Genomic DNA, 10752 nt, shown 5'->3' with positions numbered 1-10752 from the left:
TATTCCACCAAAGGTTATATTTGTTTATACATTGCTGTGCAAAAGTCTTGGGTAACACCAGGAGTTTGAGGCACATTAACAATTTAAATCCAAGATTTCCTCTGTCTCTTCTAGGATTATAACTTTTATGAGAGGAAGTTAAGCAGGTTATTTAGCAATCTTTACATATTGATAAGAACCTTCATAAAATCGATCACAACAAAGTAAATCATACACTAGCGCTAGGCAGTATTGGAGCTGCTAAACCACCACCTTTACCTGTTGGATCAAATCACCCAATAAGGTGTTAACATTTGTTATTGTTATTCTCTACACACCCATAAAGCTACAAGGATAAGCTGTGAATTGCAACATGCAGGTCTGTTGGAATAATGTTAAAATGGATAACATTTCTGTAAAGGATCACCACAGAATGTTGCTTTCTGCGTAAAGAACATGTAACAACACTTCATCCAAGATCCATTTCCTAACAGCTTCTTCCAGTACAGGGGCAGGGGGAGCCAGAGCCCATCCCCACAAGCAGTGGGCACGAGGCAGGTTACACCCTGGGTGGGACACCAGTTCACTGCAGAGCAGACGGATGCACCCTCTCGCACCAGAGCCAATTTTCCCAGAAGCCATTTAACCTACCAGTATGTGTTTCGACTGCGGGAGGAAACCTACGCAAACAGGGAGAGGATACAAACTGCAGGTAGCACCGCAGGTCTGGAATTGATCGAAGGGCCCCAGCACTCCAAGGTGGAAATGCTTTAACCACTGCGCCATCATGACACCAGCATTTCCGGTGTATATTATTACCAATCTGCGGACTACAGGGCCTTGCTGCACATTTGCAAACCCACTCGAAAGCCTTAGTTTATCCATTTCCTGATTTCGCTCAATGCCAACTATAATAAAGCTTGACAGTGCACAACAAAAAACAGCAACCCTGTTAAGACACTGCATTGTTAATAAACCACAACACCTGCATATGTCAGTTCTGGTAGGAAGGAAAGAACAAACGCATCACTTGTTAAATTCTTTAATCAGCTTTGTATATTAACATCATTAAGAACAAGCATAAAAGATTGCACAAAAACAGAAAGGAGAAAGAAAATCAGAGAAACGGAAGAAAATGGCATCTTTCAGTCAAGGGGGTGGTATGTTTTAGTATGAACCAAAAGAAACTACAACCTACTACTTAGCCACAGAGGAATGGATTTGCTGCACGTTCATTACACACAAAAAAAACAGCCTTAAGGGATGACATAGCATTTCTCAGCCCTGCTTATTCGGCCTTTTCAATCATTTGCAAACTGCTGCCACCTTGTGGAGAGATTAGATGCTCGACACCAATCGCTTTTCAAAACAAAAATTCGGTCCCTTTCTAAAGCGGTTGGTTAAACAAAGAAGCGACCTCAAAAAATAAAAGACCTGGGAAGCAAAATTTCCAAAAACAAACAAAAAAAAGGTCTCTGATTTTTTTAGGAGTATGGTGTGATAGTACGCCAGATCACACTTCTGAGAGCATCAACTGCATTTCGTTCATGTCCAGCTTCATGCAGGGCAGTAGATTCCTGGCAGAACTAGAGCATATAGGTGTAATACCCACTTTGGCATGTGACTGGCTTTATTATTCATAGTCTAGCAACCTCTTCTTTAAACTCATCCATGTGTGCCGAACCTGCAAGACTGCTGGAGAAACACAATGACACGTGCGGAGCGCACACAGGGTTAAACTGGGTCAGACGATGGCACAGCAGTCTTGCCAGGACTTCCATGCATGTGCGCCAAGGGGAGAACATGGCTGGACATTAACACCTGAGCCACACAATACAGGGCAAGGCAAAAGGAAATTTGACCCTTTTGTGCGATCATGTTTTAAAAGAGAAAAATCACCCCAAAGTGTCTACACAGGATAACAATGGACGCCTAAGGAATATGCACGGAGCAGAGCTAAGGCACAAATATTTCACAGTTGTGCATCATCTAGAAGAGCATGGGCTGGTTTTTAAGACCTGATTTTAGCCATAAAATGACAAGGAATGTTGTTATCTTTTAATCAGGAGACCTTGAGGTGGGATTTTTTTTTTGCAACAATATACTGCAGCTCTTGCAGGGTCTGGTCATCAACGTGCCTTTCCATCATCGCAGCCCAAGGTAAATCCCGAGGAATGACTGAGGTGGAGCTCAGATCGGCTGAGGGTGTGTTCCGTGGGATGCACAGGAAGGAAAAGCAGATCAGCAAGGAAGCTGATCCCTCACAAACCCGTGCTATGGCGAGTCGTGGAAAAAGAAGCAAAGTGTAGTACACTGGGACACGCGTCTCCAACGTCATGTGTCAAGCAAGATGGGTAGAAACGAATACAAACTGGCAAATGAAACACACGAGTAAATACCAGAAGAATAAAAGCACAGGGAATGAATTTAGAGAAACAGGCATCTTGGATCTAATCCCAGCAAATTCTTTGCACTTCCAAAATCTAACAGGCACCTCGAAATCTTCAAGTCTCATGTTCAAATACTGCAGCTGAAATAAATTTGTCCAGCTTCAGATCTTTAATCACGTCGAAGAAGATCAACTTCAATAGGGAAATGCTCCAAACCAAGTATCGTTTTGCTGGTCTGCATGATTGTTTTTGAAGGTAGTCTCAATAGAATACATACCTTAACAAAGTTACCAAATCTATATTTAACCTATTGGGTTAATTCTTGACACCAAATGCCTCTCAATGAAGGTCAAAAGATTCTTTAAGGCAGAGATATCTCAACATGGGACGAGCAAACTGATTATTTCAAAGTGTAACTACTTGGGATGTCGGCAGGGCCCTGTAGACTGGACAGCAATGTAGTCGAAGGCTTTAATCCTACATTGATTTACTGAAACACTCTGAGAACCCTCCCTTCTGCTTCTCTTGGCAAAGGATATTCCAAATGGAAAGAGTAGGAACAGGTCAGTGATCTGCAAATGAAATCATAATTAGTACAAATTGGGGAAAAAAAACAGATATTGTGTAGCCAGTATTTAACAAAGAGGTGTCTTTGTTTTTGTTTTATGTACATTTTTCTTTATTTTTTTATTTCCATCTTAAAATGAAGGCTGACCTATTAGGGCCAACACTGTCCCAAACACCCTATGAAATGAACTCCTTTCCTACAGACTAGTACACAAGGGCAGTGGCTTCACAACATCTTTAAATAAACCAGTTTCCTCTAAAAACTCTCACTCATTGACTCCGCACAGCAATAAGCACTGATTATAAAAAAAGGGGATGAGGTTTGCTTTCAATATAAATCAGAAGTACATTCTGGGTAACAGGTATAAACCCAATGCTGGAGGAATAGTTCTGAGATTAAATGAGCAGGCAATTATGGCTTAAATGTAAAAAGAACATATTCATATTCATTTTTACTTATAAAACACAGAGACATGGTAGCAGAAAGTGTGAGGTTTAGCATTTTTTAGTAAAACTGGCAAATAGTGTTTCAATAAATTGCAAAAACAAACCTAACCAAAAAAACGAGGATAATAACTCCATTCACAGAGTGAGCATCCTTTTAAAAGCATTTTGTGTAGAGTGGTCATAGGCAGTGCTGTTGCTTATTGTGCAATGGAAGTTATTATACTTATACTAAGGAAGATACTTATGTTTTTAAGAAAATAATTAAAACAGCTTTGTGGTCCTGAAGGACACTGAACTGGTACTGTAATTTAAAAAAAATATTCCCGTACAAATTTATCTTCAAATTGAAACTTTCCCTCATCTTCACCAAAGACATGTCCTATACCATTTTTATCTCTACTCTACAGTGTGCATGCAAGATAGTACTTTTTTATAATTCCATTACTTTTTTCTTCTAAAAAAACTTTATCACATAGTTTAGATTTTGGAAAGAATGCAGGTAAAAAAAAAGCACTTTATAAATTGGGCTAAAGTCAGTTGGTTTGGCACGTCTGCTAAATCTGTGACCTTTTTCGCAAATATGTAGCCATGAACTGACATGTTTTGTTTTACCGATGAATTTTTTTTTTGGTTGCAAGAAACACAAAATCAGTTCACTGCATGCTAGAAAGGGCCTTCAGAATCCAGAAGATCTATGCAAAGAAGGCACTTGATTAAGATCTGTCTTCAGCAAGCGGATAGCGAGAGGGATCAGGTGCAAGCTCTTCCTCCACGTTCATTTACATGTTATAAGCAGGGCAAAAAGCTGATTCCTCTGACCTCACACACATGTACAGCTGAAAGGATATAGGCAGAGATGCTCTACTTATCGTCTCTACACGGGCTGCACTGACTAACCAGTTATTCTGGTTTCTGTGCACCTTTCTCATTGATCCTAATTAATCCCCATTCACTATCTGCCTAGAAACAATCAGACAGTTAAGTGAATGTGCCTTGTTGTTTGCAATCAGGAGTCCATTTTTAGTGATTCAAATATTTTTTGGACTGAGTCGAAAGAACCCCTGCTTTCAAACCTACAGAAGTAATTCGGCTACGGACATTTTTATATTGTGCTTTAAATAAATGCATATGAGAGGTAGGGACAACTGTTTCTTGAATCTTGAATGTTCAGCACAAAACCTTTATCATCTTTACATTGCAAGGTTTGCAATAGAAACTGCAATCTACCAATCATATTTGTTTTGCTGATTTTTTTTCACAATCCAGACCTTACAGGATGCATTCCAAATCTCCGTCATTTGCAAATATGTTTCTCCTGGGGACGGTCAACAATGACGTAATCCAGATTTTGCACTGAACATAAGAGCTGCCCTCTTATAACATATTAATGAGGCGCCCCTTAGAAACACTGCCTACAGAACGGCTGAGATGAGCTGTTAAACATTTCTTTTTCAGTGTATGCTTTAACAAAGGTTATATTACACGCTGTACAGTCTAGTCATTAAATCCACAGGTTAGAAAAACTGCTGACCAAAAAACTCCAAACAGCCACACGGTTCATTCACAGCACTGCAAAAAAAAAAACTCCGAAACAAAACTAAACAAAAAGAATCCTCTTTTGCAACAGCTGCTGAGATTTGAGAAGAGTCTCTCCGTCCCTTTTCCCCTGCATCCTTCCCAAGTGGCAAAACACGCCCAGCTGCAAAGCGCTGAGCCGCTCCATCAGGTCGGGATTCAGCAGCCCAGGCGGGCAAAAAGAGCAACTTCCTGGAGACAAACAGCGTTAGCTGCTCCACGGAGAGGCTGTTCTGCTGAGGAGGGCTTCCTCTGCTCCAAATAAAATGAACGTTCACCTACAAAACAGAAGCGCCCCTCTGCACGTTGCCAGTCCAGTCCATTCTATTTCCTCCCTTTTCTGATCTCGTCCCCAAACTGCACTGGCAAGGAACGTGCTCAGAACTGGTCCAGCCCACCCGACTGCCGGGCTGTTGCACCTGGGTCCGACCAAGAGGAGGAATCGAGCAATATTTACACCACGCCTGCGCTCTGCCCTGCCTCACCCCGGTCCCTTTCACCTGCTTTCCATAGGAATAAAGCAGTTCAATAAAACCTGCTGGATCATTCCAAAAGTCAATACAAAATGGCTCACCGTAGATTTTTCTGGTAACAGGAATATATAAGGACGACAGTCCTTTGGCAAGCTGACGAGAGAGGTTCACAGCTCAGTACTCATGGGCACAAACGTCTCCAGCCTTGGTAAACGACACCCCGAGCTGGCTAGTCTCCCCCAGGACGCGGCTTTCAAGTTCAAAAGGTCAAAAGGTTTCGCCAATTTCAAGTCCAGACCAAATGCCAGGGATGCCAACTCAATAATCCACCGCTGCCGAATGAATGTGGATTAAAAGTACTACGAAGGAAATGGAAACGTTCACTTTGAAACGATGGAGGCGACTATGAACATAGCGGGTCTCACGCGGTCCGTGCCCAGCTTGTGCTTGTCTCTTCCTTTTACCCACCCCTCCCCCCCACAAGGATGTATAGTGACGCCGGTTAAGGAAATGGGTTGGTAACTGTGTCAAGGGATGCGACCTGCCCCCTCCCCACCGCTTCTGGAACAGGAGAACGCCAGGCCTCCGGGCCTACTTGACGTTGAAGACCATCAGAGGCCTCTCCTCTCTCTTCTGCCAGGGGCTCTTCTTGTTCTCCCCTTGGTCGTCGCCTTCTCCCGACTGATCGTTCATCTCGTCCTCGGGACTCGTCATGGAGTCTCGCCGGATCTCGCTGTTGCTGCTCCTGGAGCTGTTGCCCCTGCTGCGCCCCTTCCTGGGGATGGTGGCCCCCCGGCTCTCCAGGCTCTCGTCCAGGAGTGGGGTGAGGGAGTTGTCCTCCGGCGAGCACATGGCCGTCCGGCTCTCGCTGCTGCTCTGCTCGGTGTCGTCCATGTAGGCCAGCTTGGAGTAGGCCATGCTCCCGGGGCCCGCCCTCTCCCGGTCCTCCTTGAGCCTCCTGTGGGGCTTGGCCTCGTTCACGTCCACCCCCGAATCCAAGCTGGCGTCGTTGCTGCGGACTCTCTCGCCGCCCTGCAGGTCGATGTAGGAGTGCCGCACGTGGGAGTTGGAGCGCCCATCCAGGGAGACGAACCAGGCCCTGGGGTGCGGCTTGACCCCCAGCTCCAGGAGCTTCTTCTCCGTCAGCGCCTGGAGCTCCCCGTTCATCTGGTTCATGGTGGAGTCGTTGAACAGGACGGGGATCCGGACGGGCCCCGTGGAAGGGTGGGGCCCCCACCCCCGGCCCTCGGGGTCTTCATTTTGCTGGCTGGCCTGCTGCTGCATCTGCTGCTGTTGCTGCGGAGTCAGCTGGTGGGGCATGGAAAGGTTGACGTGGATCCCCTCCATCTCCTGCTGGTGCTGCTGCTGCTGCTGCTGCTGCTGGTCCAGGCCCATCCCCATGGCGTGCTCCATGCCCGAGAAATCCGAAGACAGTCTCATGTAATGCGCCGGGATGACCAGAGTGGGCATCACGCTTCTGTACATGTTGTCCTTCATCTGGTCGATGGACCCACAGAAGATCAGCTGGCCCGGGTGAGACAAGGAGGTGGGTCTGGCCAGGTGGTCCGCAGACTGGGATATCAAGAAATCCGGGGGCTTATTTTCCACCTTGTGCCCCTGGTAGTGCTCAAAAGGTGGGGGCAGGGGAGGCGGGGAGGGGGGGTCCTGGGAGTAGGCTTTGTTGTCATTGACAACATGGCGCCGATGACCTTCCCCACTCTTATCCTCCACATTCTGCTGGCCGGCCAGGTTGTTGGGGACCTCTGCGGACCGGGCCACCTTCATTTGGAAGCTCTCCACCCCCCGGCGGGTGATGGTGTCCGTGTTGAACTTGGAGTGCCTCCCCTTCTGCGCCGGGATCTGCTTGAAGAACTCCTCCCGGGAGCTCTGGAACTCCCGCGAGGAGGAGAAGGCCGACTTCATGACGGGGGTGTTGGCGTCCATGTCCCCATTGGAAGAGGCCGTCTCGATGTGGCTGCTGCTGATCAGGTTGATGTGAGAGGTCGAGGTCCCCTGGTCCTTCTTGGAGCTGTCCAGCGTCGAGGAAATGTGCATTTTGCGGTGTTGCTGTCGGGGCTTCAGACATCTCCTCCTGGGGGAAAAAAGACAACAGAACAACACCGCTCATGCAGAACGAACATTCCCACACGGACCTCAAAACGCAAGTCTGCCAACGTGTTAGCGCACATCTCTATAACTCAAAAATTGAATTCTCTCACATTCAGATAAACTGTGTTTTCTGCTTGAAGAACAGCAACCTGTGAGTCACCGAATCACTACTGTAGGACAGTTAAGCGTCTTCTGTTTCTGTCTGGGTTCCTACCCTGCATATTTTACAGCTGAACTACTCAACTTTCAGTCCATTCAACTGCAGCATTGTGCTACATTTCAATTATTTTGTTGTTAATTCGTAGAATCAATTTAATGGATAAGCTGCTCATTGCATTCGCTTCCTTAAACGGAGCTCAAGGCTGAAGGTGTACCTGCAGTAATACAGCAGCAGACAGAGCAGGATCAGGACCAGCAGGGCCATCGAGCCCAGGATAGTGAGCAGGAAGATGGTGTGATACGTGGTGATGTCCCGCAGACCTGAAGGGTTCAGAGCCATGCCTGCAAAACACGTGAAGCAAATAAGGGCTTCAATTCAACCTAATCAATGTAAACAAGCAACCAATCCATCAAAACGAAACATGAGTGAAGAAGAGTAAATCTCAGAACAGGGCATCGCTTGCTGCAATAATCAAGACCTAAGAGAAGGAGCATGTGATCTTTGGAAATTGACAAAGGGGAAGACTGGATCTAGTAATGACTACACGTTCATTTCCCAAGTAGAATTTAATGGCTTTTGCAAAATGTTCGGGGTGAGGTTCCCCTTACGGACATTCTACTAGTGACACTAGGCCTCAGGTTCACCCCTAGTCTCTCTGCGTTGCCTCACCTCCTGTGGCGGAAGGAACAGCGGCGATCCAGTAGCCAAGCTGAGGGGCTACGAAACTCCAAGTCAGCTGGGCTCCCTCTTTCTTTATGTATCCCGTCCCATTCCTGACCCAGACCCCTGCAGGAAAACACAGCCGTCAGAACAGCCCGGACGCTCGCATCAGGAGTGCTAAGAAACCGCGATTCCTGAAGGCGATGCCCCCTTTTCCAGTTCCGTCTTTCCTTCCTCCTGCCAGGGCAAGAAGAACAAGGGACGGATGTTCTGTCTGAGGCAGGAGACCCCGGCTCCATTTCAGCGTATTCACGCAGGATCTGACAAAGCGGGTTTACTTTGTTGCTGCCACTCGAATAGCGAAATAACCGTCTGAGCAACTGGTCGGCCATGCTGAGAACATGTAGCCTAAACTTGCTGGGAAATCCTGTCAAAGTTCATGGTCATTCGCAATGCCTAGCTGGCTCACAGGGCCTGGGCTTAGCCCAGCGATTGCAGCGTTCAGTGAGCAAAGAGCACCAGAGACACCCCTTCAGACGGCATTTCATTTAAGATCACATCCCACTTCTTACCCGTGGGGTTGACTAATGCAATCAGGACACTGCACCAATCTCAGGAAAAACAACACCACCTCAACACAGAGAGCCGGAACCTAACCACCCTCTGGCAAACGTGACATGCGCACCCCACCTCCCCCGAATTCAGAATGGAACCAGATATCGGGGCAAAAACACCTGGGAGATCATCATTAAAACAAAGAGGACCCAACACATGCAATATCACAGAACACTCCCAGAGCTTAAAATTACCCAAATCAAAACTTGATATAGCTGAACAGACCTACCAAGAAGAAAAGGCTTGGTCCTGTCACAGTTTAATTTAAGCAGATGGGAGCCAGAGAAGATTAGATGCCCCACAGGTAACGGCTGCTCCTGCCTGCGTGGCGCGCTGTGTGGGAGACAGGCCCTGCTCTGTTTCTGATCGGTATTCCTCGGTGACAAACAAGGTCACATGGCTGGCGTTCCTGTCTCTGCCTTCAGTCGGCTGCACATGGTCTGGCCAAGCAGCCGCTTGGGAAAACACAGCTTCAGACCAGGGCTGCCGGTTGGCTGCTCCTAATGAAAGCATGCAATCGTCTTCGCCTCTCCAAACCAGACCAGATAACGCCATTCCCATTCTGCAGAGGAAAAGGAAGACGCAGATGTCTGCACGCCCCCCCCCCCCTTAGGATTTTCTGATATCGTTCATCCACACTGTTAACAGGGCTGAGTGTGTGCGAGCATTTTTGGCAAGAGGATTTTAAAGTGAGAAGGATAAATTTAGAAAGTGAAGGGAAGAACAGAGCTGTGCCAATACAAAGGGCTCGGAGAAACGATTTAAAACAAAACTTTATTAAAGATCAGAAGTCTCCCATCTTATCCTATCAGTATAAAAAGCAGGTGACAAGTAATGGGTTGATATGGGAGTCACAGTCTGTCTCACCTGCCCAGCCCATTCCCATGAGCTTTCTTCCAATTTCCTTTGTCTCGTATCCCTGAAGCTTTTCTCTCTCTCTTTCTTATCCGAAGAGACTCCACAGCCAAATGGTTGTGTTTTATCTTTCTACTTTTCAGCATGTAATTAACCTCGGTAATGATATACGTACTAAAACTCTATCATGGGCACAGAAAAAAAAGTTGAATAGCCAAAAAACAAGACCTGAATCACAACAAGATCTAGGTCTAAATCAACAGTGCCTCTGGCCTCAGGTGCTGTCGAACACAGGAGAGGGCTGTGCATCCAGAGGGTATTTGTCCCAAGATATTATCCAGAAGCTCTTGGCAACAAAATATGAAATATGTTAAATACTGCTTGAGTTTTTCAATTGTTCTGTGATAAAGCAGAACCCAATATACCTGGTGCAAAGGTGCATCATAAAGGGAAGGTCATTAATAAGTCTTAACAGTGACTGTAGTAAAGATCTTAGCACAAAGTACTCCAACTGAGCCAGGAAATGGTTCTAAATTTATTGCAGTTAATAGCTGTAAAGTCACAACTGCCCTTCTTTTCCAAGAGGCAGGTAAGTTAAGGTTGCTGTTCTCAAGCAATAGAGCTGAGACCATGATTCTGACTGTGCACAGTGACTGGTAAGAGTTAGCCAGCAATGCCAGGAGGAACACTGTAGAAGAGAAACAGAAATGAAAAGGTAAAAACAAAGAGGCAGTTGCTTTTAACAACAGCCATTATTAATATCAGACTAATCCAAGATTCCAGTTGCTTTTAACAACAGCCATTATTAATATCAGACTCATCCAAACTGACTCATCCATGAGAAAAGATTCCAGTTGCTTTTAACAACAGCCATTATTAATAATCTAACTAATCCAAACGATCTCATCTATGGGAACGGATT

The 10752-nt window shown here is 46.1% G+C and overlaps 1 protein-coding gene across 1 annotated transcript in view; it reads right to left on the bottom strand.

Moving 5' to 3' along the window:
• Positions 1–1005: 1005 nt before the first annotated feature.
• The window catches only part of fam171a2a (family with sequence similarity 171 member A2a), a 47611-nt gene continuing 37864 nt past the window's right edge, over positions 1006–10752 (bottom strand). Inside the window, exons 6-8 of the mRNA XM_088623128.1 lie at positions 8370–8486; positions 7915–8041; positions 1006–7523 (exon numbers count right to left, since the gene is read on the bottom strand). Coding sequence (XP_088479254.1) covers positions 6023–7523; positions 7915–8041; positions 8370–8486 — 1745 coding nt within the window. The 3' untranslated portion in view covers positions 1006–6022. The remainder of the gene's footprint in view (positions 7524–7914; positions 8042–8369; positions 8487–10752) is intronic.

Source organism: Lepisosteus platostomus, chromosome 28, assembly GCF_059453375.1.
Source record: "Lepisosteus platostomus isolate fLepPlt1 chromosome 28, fLepPlt1.hap1, whole genome shotgun sequence".
NCBI classification, from domain to species: domain Eukaryota; kingdom Metazoa; phylum Chordata; class Actinopteri; order Semionotiformes; family Lepisosteidae; genus Lepisosteus; species Lepisosteus platostomus.
This window is presented reverse-complemented; position numbering and strand designations above follow the sequence as displayed.